Source organism: Larimichthys crocea, chromosome X (assembly GCF_000972845.2).
Source record: "Larimichthys crocea isolate SSNF chromosome X, L_crocea_2.0, whole genome shotgun sequence".
NCBI classification, from domain to species: Eukaryota; Metazoa; Chordata; class Actinopteri; family Sciaenidae; genus Larimichthys; species Larimichthys crocea.
Window position 1 is genome coordinate 16,011,120 of NC_040020.1, and position 17,335 is coordinate 16,028,454.

A 17,335-nucleotide genomic window follows, 5' to 3' on the forward strand; every position below is an offset into this window, starting at 1 on the left:
TAATTTAATGGTTAGCAACATGAGCTGAGCACAGCTGAAGATGAAAGTCTCTCTCTTATAAAAAACATTTTTCATCTGTCCTTGCTCCGTCTTTCTCTCATAGGGGAGTTAACTCTGCCTCCTAGTGCAGGAATTGAATCTCAATTACTGGGACGCTCCACCTTATGTTTCATGTATGAGTGACCTCATTAGTTAGTTCCACCCTCTCCTCTACAACATGTATGGATGGCCAAGAAGTCACATTCCACACATCAGCTGGGGTAACGTCCCAAAGATCCATCTTAATGGTTGGTTGTTGGGTGGAACACGCAGCTGATGTAATCATTCAGACCCCGGTCAGAATCCCATTACTGCAGAAGATTGGCTTTTAAATCTGGCTCTTCAACATGTGAGTCAGTGTAGTGTTGTGTCACCTGTGATGGCTCCGGCTAGTTAATTAACTTCCAAAGCCACACTTTTGAAGGAGGACTTAGCACAGGTCACTGGGAGGTTTCTGATCTGTCACAGTGACACCCTCTGTGGTAATGGCTCATTTTCTACTCCAGACTGAATATATATACCTGAATATATCATTTTAATGTATTCGAATTTAATGTGACTCCTCACTTCCTCATTTGAAAGGAAGACTTATTTACCTTTGAGTCAACCCCACATGCACCACAGCACTCACTCGAGCAACAAATGTGCTAATCCACAGCTGCAACCAATCCCCAACAAATGCACAATTCACTTCTGTTTGAAGAACCTTTGGTAAAAATATCAATTTGGGGACCTTTTCTAAAAAATGTTTGCCTCAGTAGAATTGAATGGACTAACGGCACTTCCACACCAGCGCTGTTTGGTCCACGGACCAGAGTTTATTTCCTCGGCTAGTCTAGTTCGTTTGGCAGGTGTGAAAGCTCATCTGAACTCTGGTCCACCTGAAAACATGGGTGATACAAGTGAACCCTGGTGCAGTTCGCTTACAGCGGGAAAACAAACTGACTATCCAGTGAAGCAAAGATCAGAAAGCCAATCGATGAGCCAGGTTTTCTTCTTTCTGGTGCTTTTTTTCTTCCTAGTCAGTGCTTGTTTTGGGCAATACCGCCTCCAAACAAGCAGCCGTTGTAACTGCATGTCATTGTCCAGGTAGTTTGGTCCACTTTTAAAAGTGCAGTGTGAAAGTGAACCAAACCAAATGAAGGTAAATGGACTGTACTCATATAGCGCCTTTCTGGTCTTCCGACCACTCAAAGCGCTTTACAGTACGTATCTCATTCACCCATTCATACACTGATGGCATTGGCTGCCATGTAAGGTGCCAACTGCTCATCAGTTTGAGGAGCTAACCATTCATACACATTCACACACTGATGGTGCAGCCTTCAGGAGCAATTTGGGGTTCAGTATCTTGCCCAAGGACATTTTAATATGCAGACTGGAGGGGATCGAACTGCCAATTTTCTGATTAGTGGACGACCTGCTCTACCTCCAAGCTACAGCCACCCCAATCTTATCATTATTATTATTATTATTATTATTATTATTATTTTAGATTTTCTGATTGTTTCATAGCAGTTACGCTGATCCCAAACACCCCCTCACCTCCCCATCTGCACAACTCTGCAGTGATTCACTGCAACACCTGATTTGGCCTGAATACAGTTTAACATGCTGCTGTTTTCTGGTAAAAGAAAGAAGAAATAAAAATCTAGAATAATGTCAGTGTTATCCTTTGAAACTTTAGAAAACAACTGTATCTCAGAGCATTCCATCATCAGCCGAGACTTGAGAGGCTGAGACAGTGTTAAGAACATCAGGTAAAAACAGTACACAGAAACTCCTCGTCACCGATGAAAACAAAAAATTGTGTCTCTGTAAGAGAGAACGCAGATCACAGCCCTCTGTATCAGTGTATGAAGGTGGCACTGCAGGTTTGTGCACACGCTGCAGACCTCAGGTATGAAAGAATGTGGTGCTAAGCCGAGTTTTCCAATTTCACAAAACCAAAGGTGTGATGTTCCAGACACAACTTATTCACACCTTCACAGGACATCGAGCATCCATGTGTATGTGTGTGCACGTGCAGCTACCGTAGCTATCAAGCTGGCTTTGGGTCTTCAGCTGAAGAAAATGGTGAGTGGCTGAGGTTTCAGGGTATTATTCTCCGACACACTCGGTGATTTAGCCTCCTCCCTCTGTCTTTCTGATACACACACACCAACAATCACTCACGCACAAACACACACACATATAATCCTCGCAGTTGTTTTCCCCTCGCCACAACAAATTTATCAGGCCATCCCAGCAGACGAGATTCAGCTCAACTTCCGAGGTAAAGCCAAAAGCCAAAAACCGACTGTGAGCGTGTGAGAAAAAAGAAAGATGCAAAAGAGGGGAAGAAAGATCCTAAAACTGAGAGAGCTCTGAAAGTCAAACAATATTTGCCATGTAGATTAGCCTCCTCTCATCCCCCTGCATTCATATTTCATCTCAGTTTGCCTTGTGCGAGCCTGGCCAAGTGTGGATTGTGTGTGCTCCTTAAAATTAGATAAAACTCTGATGATCCCCCTGAATACACGCCTGTGGGTGTTCACTACAGGCCTGTGTGTGCTGTCTGTCCTTGTGTGTGAGCGCAAACAGAGGAGCCATCCATGATATTTTTAGCTCGTTACCAAACACACATACACATACACCTCTAAAAGTACTACAGGCCTTATTTTTTATGACAAATAGCACAAAGTTAAGCTCCTGACAAAAAGCACAACGTCAGCGGAACAAGAAAAGCCCGGCAATTACACGTCTCCCTCCTCTCCTTTCAATACTGTCAGTGCATCTTTATAAAGATTTAATATGCAGCAAAAAAAAGCAACTTTGCAAAGTCAGGTGCTGTCAAAATGAGGCTAAGTGAATGCACAGAAATGCTGTTTACCTCTGTAATGTCACTCACTAAGCAATTTCTAAATAAATGGCAGCACACACACACACACACACACACACACACACACACACACACACACACACACACACACACACACACACACACACAGACAGACACACATAATCACATGAACTCTGCAGGGAAACGCAACACACCCACAAAGTTTAAGAAAAGCTGCCAGAAACCTGTCTCCAATTAAATCCTGCCTACACCTCCCAAGTCATTAAGAAGTGAGCCGGTGACGTGTTGTAGCAAAAAAAAGAAGAAGAAGTAGAAGAAGCTTCAGCCAATTTAGGAAGTGACTTGAGTGCTTGAATTGTTCTGCATCGTTGCCACCATTACATCACACACCTGTGTCTCGCTGTCTGTGATGAATAGTTTCGATAGAGCCGCCTGGCTCGGTGGAAATCGATTTAACAAGAGTGAGACTGTACACCTGATGGGGCGTCTGTCACCGTGGCTCGGCATGCTGAGACACAACTTTCCTGGAAAACTTTGTCACACATGACTATATTCTGCTTAGCGTTGCAGCAGGTTTCACAAAAAAAGAAAAAAAGAAAAAAGTACGCTGAAAAGTGATAACGGGCCAAGTTTCACTGAGTAATAATGTGAGTCAGAAGTTTGGCGTCTTCAGAGAATGAAGAATCTGAGACAATACTGAATTCTCATTTAACTTTTCTTTAATTATCAACTTTCCTAAGACAGCTTAGCGCAGTAAAAGGACTCAGGCTGCTGTCAAGTTATCTTTGTAATTTCACAGGAGAGAAAAGGCCTCCACACTATTTCTATATAAATTCAAATGATTTATTCTTCTAATTATAGCTTTCTCCAGTAATAGTTATATTACAAGTTTATTCTTATACGTTGTATTATTCTTTCTTATCCTCCTTCTACTAGTATATGTTACTTTTACTGCTGCTACTTTTCCTTAATATATAACTCTTCCTATCTCTATCAGACAGTGCTGTTGACGTTGGATAAGGAGGATGTTGTTTGTCAGGTCACTGAATCTTCCATTGCCGTTGAAGAAAAACTATTCTCATAAAAAGTATAAGAGGCTGCAACAGCCATCGTTGACTGAAGCATCAAACGTTTTAATTAAGAAGAAAAGATGAAGTTGAGGGGCAAAAACAACAAAGACATGATGGAAAGAAGTGAAGCAAGAGCTGAATTATGAAGAGATGTGAAAAGATTTTAACAGTTTCTACTGTGCATTGGTTACTATGTTGAAGTGGCATTTTGTGTATAGCAACAATCATTCAGAATAGACATTCAGAATACTGTAAATCAACATAAACATTTCATAACACTAGTGAGACATTTACATGTTTTAAAGATTGGGCAACATTTTAGCCTGTGGGTTCAGATCATAGACTGTATAAATCATGGATGTAGTATCTGTGATATCATCCACAGGTTTATGAAGAGCTTGGTGTGTTGGCTTTGGCCGCCGCCATCTTGGCAGTCCTGCCTCTGCTGCCTGGCCACTAAGACGGGAATCATCGATGGAGCTGAGGCAGGCTGAATGACTCCTGGTTGCTCAAACAAGCCACTTGTCAATGAAAGTGATTCTGCTCGTAATTCTGTATAACTTTAAATCTTAATAATAATTTGCACAGGTGATCGACCTCAGTAGAGTCATGAACGGGGAAATTAGCTATAGAGCAGGCTGTGAACATGTTTATTTCTGCTGTGAAGTTGGACATTTTAAGATGGGGACTTATGGACTCCTTTTGGCTTCACTTCACAGCCCAGAGGTTGCCACTTGGTTCAGACATCTGATGAGTCAGATGTAAGGGATGTCACAACAGTGAAATGAAACTGTAAGCAAATGTTAGCCATATGTTGCTTTATAGCTGACAGAGTTTGCTCACTTAACAACTCTTCTCTACATCATATTAAAACATTTACCTTCATTCAAAACAAAATGTATAAACAGCTGGCTGAGCCATGAGATGGAGCTGGACAAACACTTCATCAACCATGTAAAAATACATAAAGTTATTCGATGTTCAGCCTTTCATATTATCTGTCTTGATAAAGAAAATCAGCAGAGGTTGTTACATATCATCAATTCATCACCAGTGATGATGAACACTAGAAGAACACTTCACAGGTACACGCTGTGTTATTGAGAATAAACTGAATCCAGCTTGGAGCTATAAATCATCAACATCCCACCTGTTACAGCTGTAACTGGAACAGAACAATCTTATACAACACATCCCTGTCCAGCTGTACAGTCGGTACTCGCTCTGCCTGTCCATAATAACAAGACTATTTCATCAACTGAGCCTCATACAACTTATTTATCTGCTGATTAAAAGCTCTGTGAAATGAAAGGGCTTAGCTGAAAAAGCTTCTTTTCAAGGAGTAAATATCTATCAACACTTTACAGATCCATTCATAGAACCAAAGAACATAAAAGCACAGAGGCTGTTGTCAGCTGCAATGGTTTCAAAAGAATGAGAATAAGAATCTTCTGCTCTGAGCTTCTTTTGTCTAGTTTGGATCACTGCTGGTGATCTGGATTCCCCTCTCTCACTGGTTCAAACATCCCATGACCACCCTCCAGGAGGTGCACCTCATAACCTACTTAACATGAAGCAACTTCCCTTCGCCGGCGAAATGCCTTTGACTGTTTTTGCTGAAAACATTCACAGAATGAATCATTTCTCACACTTCAGAGCCTCTACGTGTCGGATTTGAAAGCGTCTTACATTTGGGGTATCCAGTGGTGCTGATGATGGTGTTGATATTGAAAAGCGTATACGAATATAAATTACTAGGTGTGCTATTAAACCACAAAATCTGCTGGAAATCTCATATGAAAAAGAAACGTGCGAGCAGGCAACGAGCACTGTAGCCCTGGGAACAATAAGGAACATTCTGAATCACAAAGCGCCGTATATTCTTTATTATTCACTTGTGTTGACATAACTAAATTACCGTGTGGAGGTAAGGGGTAACTCTTACAAAAGCACCCTACAGTATGCAGAACAACCTCTAGTATGCAGACTGCAAAAAAAAAGTTTTTCCCAAACACACCAACACTCCATTTAAAGTGAAATGCTTTCAAGTTAATGGATCTAGTAGAATTTAACACAGCATGAATAACAAGGAATTATTTTCAAAATCAAAGAGTAAGGCTAACACACACTCTGCATGTATTTTCACTGGGAACATCCTGTTTTTTCTACATATCATCCAAATGCTACCAGAGTCATTTTGAACAGCAACATAACATCCACACACACTTCATTCAAATCCAGCACAACAACCCCAACACTACTGACCCCTCTCACCACACTCACCACTCTGACACATCCTTGATTTAACTACCCTCTTTTGGTTCTCTTGACGTGTTTGAGCTTTTTCAGCCTTGTGAAGTCCTGGATCATTCTTTCTATCTTCTGGTGTGTAAATCAGTGACTCCACCTTCCCTAACAACCACTACTTGGTTGGTTTTATTGGTCCTGATTGCAACATTGCTTTGTAATTTGAGGGTGAGTGCACCAGACAACATTATAGATTTTTCATGAAGTTTGAAGGGGGGAGAGCTGTGGTTCTCAACATGGAGGTCAGAGTTACACCTGATCATTCTTCTGGGACTTTCAAACATTGGAAATCTTTGAGGTTTCTATTCTTTATAATTAAATCAGGTGACTGAACAAATAAAAGATCATGAGCTCACATACACAGACTGTAAATTCACCTCATCATCAATGCACACCCTAAAGTACCTTACTGTAAAACGGCATATTACCAGGTTTGTTTTTGTTACCGCAGGCCATAAAGCTAAATCTTCAGCACGACCTACCAACCTACACTTCACACAGGTTGAAGTTTTTTTATTTACACCACCAATATGAAATATTCCTGCCTGTACCTGACTCCATGAACTCTTGGTTGAAGCTGCCCCAGGCATCTTTGCTCTTCTCCAGGTTCTCCTCCATGACCTTGATGTCAGCGAAGGGACAGTTGCATTCTGGGAAGCGTGGGGAGCACCGGCACCAGCAGTCGTTGTTGCGGCAGAGCAACTCGCCCTCCGAGTTGCACGCCACATAGCTGAGGGCCGCCTCCACGAAACGCCCGCGCAGGAACTCTGGGAGGACATCTTGCAAACCTGGAAAAAACAAACAAACAAACAAAGGAAGGTATTTATTTTATCACGTTATTTTTGTAAGCCTAAAGGCCAATGTGAAGCTGCATTTTTTGGTGTATTTATGAACAAGGGAATTCATAGCACAACATCTCTATCATTTCTTAGAAGGTCATAAGCATCCAGGGTGTTTAAAATCTTGTTTTACAACCACCTTTCTTCAAATCGCGACTGAATGTTGCTTTAATATTAAACATAAAACACAATTTTTTTAATTATGTCGTGTGTTCACAGTCACTGAAATGACAGCTCAAATTCAAGCTCCAGTATGCATATCCCAGCACAAGCTATTAAAAAGCTCATCTGCAGCACAGCCTGTGTACCGTCTTTTAACACTGCACAGAGATACTGACACTAATAACATGTCTTATCGTTGCCGAGGCCAACGGAGACGACATGTGCAAAGACAACAGCTCATCAGCTGGCTGTGCCTGTCGCGTGGGGTGCTCTTCCCTGAAAAGAACAGTCACTTAACCAAATTTCAAAATGTCTTTCTTTCTCTGGCTGATTGGTGACGAGACTTCAGTGGTATGTGGCGGTATTATCACAGGGAGGAAATGGAACTGGGTTGTTTTCTCCAGTGGCGTTCAGCTTGTGTCATTTTCAGTGGCAGCTCTTGCAGCAGGTACATACTGTAGGTGCGTATCAGTTCAGAAGCCTGCCCAGGGGCATATCTTAGTAGGTTTGGGAGCTATTAGTAGCAAATGTCACACGGTCTGCAATCACCATAAACAACCTGCTGTTTCCTCTATCTGCAAGTGTCATTATTTCCTCTTCCCGCTGTGTAACGGAGACACTCAAATCATAATCAGACCTTTTTTTTAACAATATGCCATTGACCTAATGAGTCGTATTTTCATGATTAATGCATATTTAATATGTAGAGTCAAAGCAACATGAAACCAGCTAAAGTCATGCCTTACCAGTTGTTGTAAGGCGTGTCTATGCAGACTGTGGTTGAGTCTTAAAGACAAGACGACCAATGTGGGTGACTTGAGGCTTTGACATGGGTAGCACGCTGCCTGGGCACATCCTCATTTCACTTTTAAATAGTTTTAAGTCACAACACGTAACATATTCATACTGACATACTGTGACCTGTTCATTCGTCTCAAGCTAAAGTCATTTTGACACGTCAGTGTAGCAAAAGCAAAGATACAAAAAAAACAAAAAGCAAAGTAACGCTGATCTACATTTAGCTGCTTCAGGTTTCCCAAAAAAATGTCTGCAGTGAAAAAAGTTTCCACAGCTACGGGTCACATCGACCTACTGACTGATTTGAAAACTAAAATGTTAGAACACACGAACAGATTATTACATACACTATAGATTGTACTAATTAAAGACCCAAGCTACAGAGTTGACAACAATTAGTCTAAATGCTCAGTGTGTGGTAAACACTGCGCATCTCTGTGTCTTCATGGGGTAACATCACAGTTTCATTTTCACTACTTTCATTATTTAAATTACATTAATAACACTGTGGTATGCTAATCACGGTGGCAAAGTTTCGTGGCTGCACAGTCTATTAAACCAAATCAAGCCGACGTGTGATGTTAAAAGTGCATCGTCATCTGTTAGAAAGCAGCAGGCGGCTTTCAGAAAACTTGCAGTGTTCACGCTGAGTCTCTGAATCTGTCTGTTGGTCCATGTGTCCCTCCCCATCCGTCTGTCTGTCTGTCTGTCTGTCTGTCTGTCTGTCTGTCTGTCTGTTTAATAATCATCAATTTGTGATGTCAAAAGCGTCCTCACTCCCCACTTCACAATCTCACTCTGGATGGATTTTAACTGCCAAGTCAGTCCCACTCTGCCCTGTTATGAATATGCATGTCTGTTCTTTGGTATTTATTCTTTCAATGGCTTGGAAATAGATGTAATTAGTTGCATTTCTCCTCTTCCATGCTTTGGCAGGTGCTTTGAGGTTTTTGCGTGTGTGTGTGTGTGTGTGTGTGTGTTTACTAGTGGCAAATCTGGCAGGGGTTTCTTCAGTTTTGGAGACAGCTAAATAACACTCTTCCCATCACCAATCACCAATCCACTTTCTCTGTCTCCATTCCACTTCGCTGTTTGTCTTTCTTCTCCTTTTTTTCTTTCTTTCTGTTACAATCACTCTGTCACATTTGGAAAGGAGATGTGGTAATTTTCCTGTGGACTGCTCTGGGTTTATGAAGACTTATTTCCTCTTTTTTTTTTTTTTTGCTACAGCAGTGGTAGTGAAAGTAGCATCCAAATAAGCCTCTGTGTTAAGAGCCAGATCATTCTGGTTTGAACTGACGTGTTTCAGTCAGTGATAGTGATGCTTCAGTCCTCCTGAGCTCCCTGCAAATCTTTCCTTCATTTATTTTATTTAAGAGTTAATCTAACATGGTTAATTTATATTAAACACATAAATCATGACTATTTGATGGTTGGCTTAAAGCAGTGGAGAGTTTGTCTGTCTCTTGTCAGATACAGTTTAATCATGCAAGAAAGATCTTTTAGCTCTCAACCCAAACAAGTAGCTGTGATGTGTTGTTAAAATGTTCTTCAATAAAGCAAGCAGTAGTGTTACATGAGTGGACACTGACGCTGTAAATGCTAATAGCATAATAATGTGAGTGATGTGAAGAGACTTCTTTAAGTTGATTAAGTCAGAATTGTTTGATTCTTTGGTGCCTTTAGGCAGAGATGTGGACTCGACTTGGACTTGGAAGTTAAAGACTTGACCTGACTTGAGACATAAAAACGACATAAAAATGTTTAATCTTAATATTACAGGTGTCTTTGTAACATTTGCCAGTATAGTCTACTGACTGGATGACTGATTTCTGACAGCCAGACATGACGACATGAGTAACTGGACTTGACATGATCTGCACAAATAGAAGTGACTTTCACCAAATGATAATTCCATGAACTGTTTGGTCTCTGTAAATGATATTATAAAAAGTTCAGTATAGACCTGCTCTATGTGGAAAATGTCCAAACTTCTGATTTGATGCTATATAAATAAAATTGTACTGATTACTTGTAAGGATTGTGTTATCATTTATCATCTGTCCTCTGTGCAGTCTCACAGCGAAGCAGCAACACTTTCAACAACATGGAAATTCTCCCTCTCAGTCTTTTTGTGTATTTTGAATATACAATGAACACTGTTCCAACGTCTAATTTTCTCTTATTACTGTGTAACAATCATATTATTTGAAATTTTTTTATTAATAAAAAGTGTGTAGCATCTAAAGCGAAGTGCATAAAACAGTGAAGTGCAAAGTAGTGTAGATATTTATGGAGATATGACAGTGAAGATATACAGAATGTGCAGCAGTTACAGTCTGTAATTGCAGGTATAATTGTAATTAAATTCTGCAGATGTGACATTATATACAGAGTAAACTGCTAACACGCCCCATGGCTTTCATCAGGAGATGACAGATCTCCAGTAAGTGGATTTGTTTCCTCAGCCACAATTATCCACTGTTATCACTACCTCCATTAACATGCATGTACTGCATGTCTATGTCTATGTATAATGTGTATATAACATGTGTTTTTTACAATAAGCAGTATTCTAGCCCCAGTAATGGTCTAATTACATTAAAATATTAAGTGTGCATTCTTCATAACTTGATCAATGTTTCAAAGAAACATAATAAAAGTAAAAAAAATTGTGACAATGAGGACAGTTTATTCAGGCAGTGTGAAACGCTCGGTCATGCCTCCTCGTCTCGCCTCGTTTTTTTTTTTTTCACCTTTGACTCGCGTCGTTATTGCGGCGGCGCGTTAGCATTCAGCAAAATGCTCACCTTGCTCATCATGCAGCTCACATTCACTGACCCAAAATGAATAAAAACACACACTTCAGTATGTCACACAATGGCCTCCAGGATGAATATTAACCTTGTTTTGGTACTTTTATATAATCTGAAGTTTCACTCATGCAATTAAACCTGCCTGTATGAATGCCACAGAGGGGGGAGGACAGGGCAGGTTTGTTCAGGTTAAAAAGAGGCCTTCAACATGACTCTTTATAAATGATCATGTACATATACATTAGGAAAAGATGAAAATCTGACAAAAATAAGTAAACAAACTGCAAACATTTGAATGGAAGCTAAAATCCAAAGTGATGAAAAGATGTGAGACCTGAATGTGAGACTGCATCTGCAATGAGAGACAATTTGGACGTGACTCGCTCTAAACATCCATGAACGACTCCTAAGATGTGTCTCAATCTGCATACTTCCATACTTCCACTTGCTATTTTGAGTACATAACTGTCATTTGTTTATTTATTTTGGAGGGTACTGGATGGTGCACTCATAGCAGTCAATAAGTTACAGAAACGTTCAGCACAGATACACAATGCAATGCGACTCTACAGGGCACCTTTAAATCGGTTGTTTTACTGCCTCTTACTGTTTCACACACTTGTTATTCTCCACCACCTCCAGTACATCGGATTAGATCAGGACTGCTGTGTTTTACATACGATGTACTGCTGGGACAGAGTGCAGTGCTGACACTGTTAATGCTGATGGAGCTCCAGTCTAAATATCACAAGAAATGCATTCACAAAGGAGAGCATGGTGATTAAAAAGAGAAAAAGTCACTTCAGGTTGCTACCCTCCTTTGTATTCCATTCTGATTTTTAATTAGAGTTACGCTAACACCGGTGTCATTTTACTAATTACACACTGCTCTGTTGAGGGAGGCATTTAATCGCTCAATCAAGCAATCATCAATCCTCTGTACAGTAATGTTTCTGAACACAGAGGTGTGGGCTCAAGAGGCCGAACGGTTGAAAGCAATCAATCGTTTACTTAGTAAGAGTTCAAAGCAGAGTTCTCCAACAGGTAATCAGTCAGCGAGGCGAGGTGCAGCCAGGCAAGACCAGGATCAGGCTGTGATCAGGACCAGGCTGTGATCAGGACCAGGCTGTGGTCCAGGCCAGGCTGTGATCAGGACCAGGCTGTGGTCCGGGCCAGGCAGGTGTCACATATATCAGAAGATCAGCCCACGTGTTCACCTTTACGTGCACTTACTCATTTACTAACATCATTTTCTGCTACGCCTACTTTTTGATTTGTTTATCCTTCTTAATTTCACCTGTCCTCATTTATTAACAAAGCTGTCACTTATTATTATTATTACATCATCATTTTTATTATATGTATTTATTTCTCCCAGACTCATTAGCTCCCCTCTCTAGTTATGAGTAAATTTCACTAAATCATCCTAGCTGTGCCTGTGATCAGGACAAAGATAGTTCACTGCTTTCAAAACATACTTAACCTCACAGCCTGGTTGGAGCCGGATGGCCAAGTTTGAGGGTACACTTTGGAAGGGGCCACAGGTATCTGCAATGGGTCAGCACCTATCTAAGGGTCTGGACACGGCCCAAAGCGTTTCTCTGCTGGAATATGCACTCTGCATAAACACTCTTAAGAACTATAACTGACTTCTGTGGTTCCTGGTTTCAACAGATGAATGTAAATCTCACACTAAACCTGTTTCTACGTATTATATGTCTCTCCCTCTGTCTGTGTTTATGTATCGTCCATTTGCACCGATAAAAAAAAAAAAAGAAAAGTAACAGGTAGGCAAGAAACAAGAGCTCCCACTATTAGATGAGACAATCTGGCAAATGACTGTGGAAACAGTGCCGGTATACATACAGGGGAGATAATGAGGGAATGGGGAACGGCTGTGCTGGTGGGTGAGGGGGATTAGGTGACTGGTGTTTGCAGGAAACACGCTGCACTACATGGCAGGTGTGGAGCGGCAGGTAATGAGTGAAAAAAACAAAACAGGAGCAAGAGCAAAAATGATTACATATGGATTAGCTGTGACTGTGACATATAAACTGCAAGTGTTAAAAAGTTTTATGACATACAGACGTGCAGCCAGGTGTAAAAGTTTGTCTGCTCAGACACCATTTCCATCAGCTCTTTGGAATAACAAAAAGAAAATGTCTTTTTTTTTTTTTTTTTTTTCTTTTGCAGCCGCCACCAAAGATTTCAGGAAAAATAATCTGTGGGTGTCCTCTGATGGGGGCTTTTAGGGTCATTACCCACAAGGCTTTGCTTCCATCCAGCCGCAGATTTAGATCACCCCTAGACCAGAAATAGCAGACGCATGGTTCCCCCTCTCTTTCTATCTCTCAATCTCCAGCAGAGACCACACTTTCCATTTTGGGCAATTTGAAGCTCTTAAGCCTCCCCCATGATCACCACCCCTCTGTTATCAGTGTGTGTCCGAGTTTGTGTATGTGTGCATGTGTGTTCTCTCTCTAAGCCTTTGCTTTAGCAAGTACTTGGTCCAGTACACTGAAATGCACTCTTCACTGTAGAAGAGATGGTGTTGGTACCCTTGGTTCCTGTGTTCCTGCTCTCAAGAGCCCCGGGCTTTGGCAGCACCCCAGCTTCAATATACAGTAGAGTACACGGGCTGGCACAGATGTTTCTGTATGACACTCTCTCTGTTTCTCTGTTTATGCTCATCTTTATGCCTGCCTCTCTTTTTCTTTCTTACTCGTGACATTTCCATCTGAATGTCACTTGAATTTTCTGCAGACTTGTCGCAACAAAAATGAGATGCACATTTTCTCCGGATAGCTTCCTGGGCTGTTTTTGTGCTCTCTTGTGATAGTTGTGTGTTATTTAACAAAGCCACAAATTCAGCTATGTGGTGGGTGTGTGCAGAATGCAGGGCGGTAAGGCCGGGGATAGATAAGGCATAGGCTTGGAGGTGAGTGAATTAGATCTTATAGACCTTTAAGTCACAAGGCAAAATGTCTCTATGGTCACAAGTACTTTTTTTCAAAGGATGAAGTTTCATCTGGAACTCTCCCTCTTGCTCTTTTAAAATCAACCTTTACATTTGAGACTATCATTCAGCTCTGTTATGTCAGAAAAAAGGCAGCGGTAAGGAATTTGGCAAACGATTTATATGCCACCTTATACAGTGACAGGTGGTGTGCTGAGAATTTGTTTCAGTGACTGCCCAGAGTTAGGCCCGAGCAGAGGGAGGCACTTGACAGACCTCTCACCCTGTAGGAGCTCGCAAAGTGGTGTACAGCATCTGTCCCTAGGCCCTGCTCCAGCTATTGATGGAATTCCAACAGAGTTCTGAAGGCACATTTAGGGTGCTGTGGGGGAGGATCTGTTAGAGGTTTTCCTGGAGTCCCTCTGAGAAAGCCAACTGAGCATCTGTCAGCAGGCAATGGTGTCATTTCTGACTAAAATGCATGGCCTTCAGATTCCTTTTTTGTGCCCGCATTATAAAATCCCTTCCAGCCACTACTCAGAGAAACTACTTTGACTGTTTGATACATTGGGCGCAATCCTAGATTGTGTTCCAGGGACATATATTACATAGTTCTGTTACCAGGATCCTGAACAGACTGGGATATAATAGAAAGTGTCTATGACCATGAGTACCACACTTATACCCACCCGTGTATTCGTTTAATTTTATGGGTTTTGGAGAGGGCTTTCATTTCCTAGGACAGACCTTTGTATGTGGGGGCTTGTGTCATGGTTACGATCAATTGAAAAGAGTAGTCCTTTCTGACTGAAGAATCTCAAGTTTCTGAGAGCTATGATCACAGGATATAAAAAGCAGTGTGTGTTTATTTATCTAAAAAATCCATTAGATATTCTAAGTGCATAGGTTTTCTATAGAACCTGTACTCAGCATGTTTGGCATTGAAGCAACAATGTGAGAGATGATATCAAAGTTGGCACATACTGAGGATATTATAATGATAGTAAGTACTGCTATTATAAATTATGTACAATGAATACATGAAGCCTAGCCTCATACAGGTGGAAATGTGAGATGGAGTGGACACATTCAATGACTTTTCACTCCAGCATATAGCCAGTGCCTTGAAGTGCTTGAGGCTATCTAGGAAATAGAATAGGGAGGGAATGAGGGACAAGGTTACAGCCAAGTTATCAAACGGTAGTGGTTGTTGCTAATGTCCTTTGAGGATAGAATCCTGGCTACAAATAAACTGACTGCCTCTACTCTCTGGCATCGGTTCTGTGCGCTGGAGACCCTGAAAGTACTCCTAGAGGTCTCAGAGGAGGACTAAAGTGGCAGTTGTGTACCTGCCAGTGCAGGAGGGAGGCCAACGTCTGGTGGATTTGCAAAGTGGGTTTTGTTCTTTCTAGCCACAAGTGGACCAAAGTTCATTGTGTTAACTTGATATCTGTGGAAGTTTTTTATTTTTTATTTTTATTTTTTTAACAGCCTGGTATACCTAGGAATTATAGCCATATTGGTTAATCATAGGAAGTAGCATGCCCTAAATGTAGCAATAAGGAAGTAAGGGTGTGGAGGAAGGTGTCTTGGAAAGTCAGTGAATCCAACTTTAAGCATGATACCGGAATTCTAGACTGACAAGATATTGTCTAAATGCTTTGCTCGCTAGAGACCGAGGACAATCTCTTGTTGTTAAAACTGTGTGGAAACACTTTGATGGTTTGAAAAAAAAAAATGTTTGAGGCGACCCTTCATATTTTATAATACAGAGGAGAATGGAGAGAGTGTCGTTAATGGTATGTCGTTGAAAAAATGTAGACAGGTAGGTTTGTTAGTGTCTGTACTTTTTGTTGTTCAAGCAACTGACCCCCAGAGAAACCCCCAGATGATTGGAAGATGGGGGGGTCTCCGATAGTCTGGTATTCATGTTCAGTCACAGACCTACAACTGATGTTCACCTTTTGATTAAGCATTACTAAAGTGTTTACCACAATTAACCTTATCTAAACCATTGTTTATTGGCCATAACCACAACCATTATCTGAATCAACCAATCATCATCATGTTGATGTTCTTGATGTGAGGTGATGGGGTTGGTTTTTATGACTGTTAGCTAGTTTTGCTGTCTGTCTTTATGTTTAACAAAGATACCATTCAATCCATGAAGGATGTGTATTGCCATTGCTATCTGCAACCCACTGTTTCACCCAAGTTGTTTCCCTGTTATAGGCTGTGACTGTGGAATGCAGGGCAGTAAGACTGGTAACACTTGACCTTGTGCAGATTTCCACAGCAGATTCAGAATGGCATATTTTACATTTTACAATTATAGGTTGAGAGTAACTTTGCAGTTTTGGGTTTTGCAGTTTTGGTGAAGGTCACTTCAGCAGTATAAATTGTTAACCTCTCATAGAAAAGCAGACTGCTTAACAGCAGTGAAGGTTTGTTCACAGGGTCATTGCTACAAATACATGCACACTGAATCACACATCGATCCAAACAGAGTATCTTTTGAGAGAAGTAAGCATTTGCTCTGTGACTGTGAGGGTGAAGGGCAGTGGTTGATGTGAGAATCAACACATTACGTTCTTCTGAAACTGTTCTGTAGGTATGTTGAAGGTCTTCTGCGGTTTACAGGCTAATGGTCAACATAAAACAGCAAAAACAAGAAGTCGTGCTCAGTGATGGTCTGTGGTTGTAGACCTTTGAGCCTGGTATTGAAGTAGAAGGAGTTCACGGATGTACTTTCTTCTGTTGTACAGTCGTCCCTCGCTATATCGCGGTTCACTTTTCGCGGACTCGCTGTTTCGCGGATTTTTTTTGTGTCATTTTGCATGTTTTTTTTTACAGCGTACTGTACAGTATGAACGCGCATTGTGTTCTGCATCCTGATTGGCTAAGTGAGAACCGCACGTGTGTTCTGCGTCCTGATTAATTAAGGAAGTACTGTACAAAATGCGTGTAAAAAGGTGTATAAAAGTGTGTGGTTAGGGGTTTTACGGCCTTAAAACATGTATAATAATTGTAAAAAACTTACTTCGCGGATTTCGTTTATTGCGGGTTATTTTTATTGAGGGACCACTGTAATGTGTTTGGGTAGTAGTTTTACTGACTGCTTCAATTTTGTCTTCCAGATAAGCTAATTATGATGTAATATTCCAACACAAGTTTGTAACTACAGAAAATGCGGCACATCTGTCAGCTGTTTATTACACAGTTTGTTTTGAAATAGTGAAAATACTGTAATTCAATTACAGTCATTTAGAAAAGGCAGACAGTGGCAAATATGTGTTGTGTTCTTAGTCTGGGGGGTTGTCGATGACTGAAGCCCATTAAAGGACGGTTCTCAGGACTAAAGGACCTGCTTGATTTCATTCCATCTCACTGGCAGAGAACGGTGTCACTGCAGGTCTTAGTAAACCTTCTGTCAGGAGTAGCCAAGCTGTTTGTCTGACATCCGAGGATGAATCATATGTAGGACACAAATATTTTTGTCTCAGAGT

At 41.0% G+C, this 17,335-nt stretch overlaps 1 protein-coding gene across 1 annotated transcript in view; it reads right to left on the bottom strand.

Annotated features, from left to right (window-relative positions):
• Window positions 1-17,335, bottom strand: part of brinp2 (bone morphogenetic protein/retinoic acid inducible neural-specific 2) — a 222,671-nt gene that overhangs the window by 43,868 nt on the left and 161,468 nt on the right. The window contains exon 6 of the mRNA XM_010737808.3: window positions 6,810-7,046. Coding sequence (XP_010736110.2) covers window positions 6,810-7,046 — 237 coding nt within the window. The remainder of the gene's footprint in view (window positions 1-6,809; window positions 7,047-17,335) is intronic.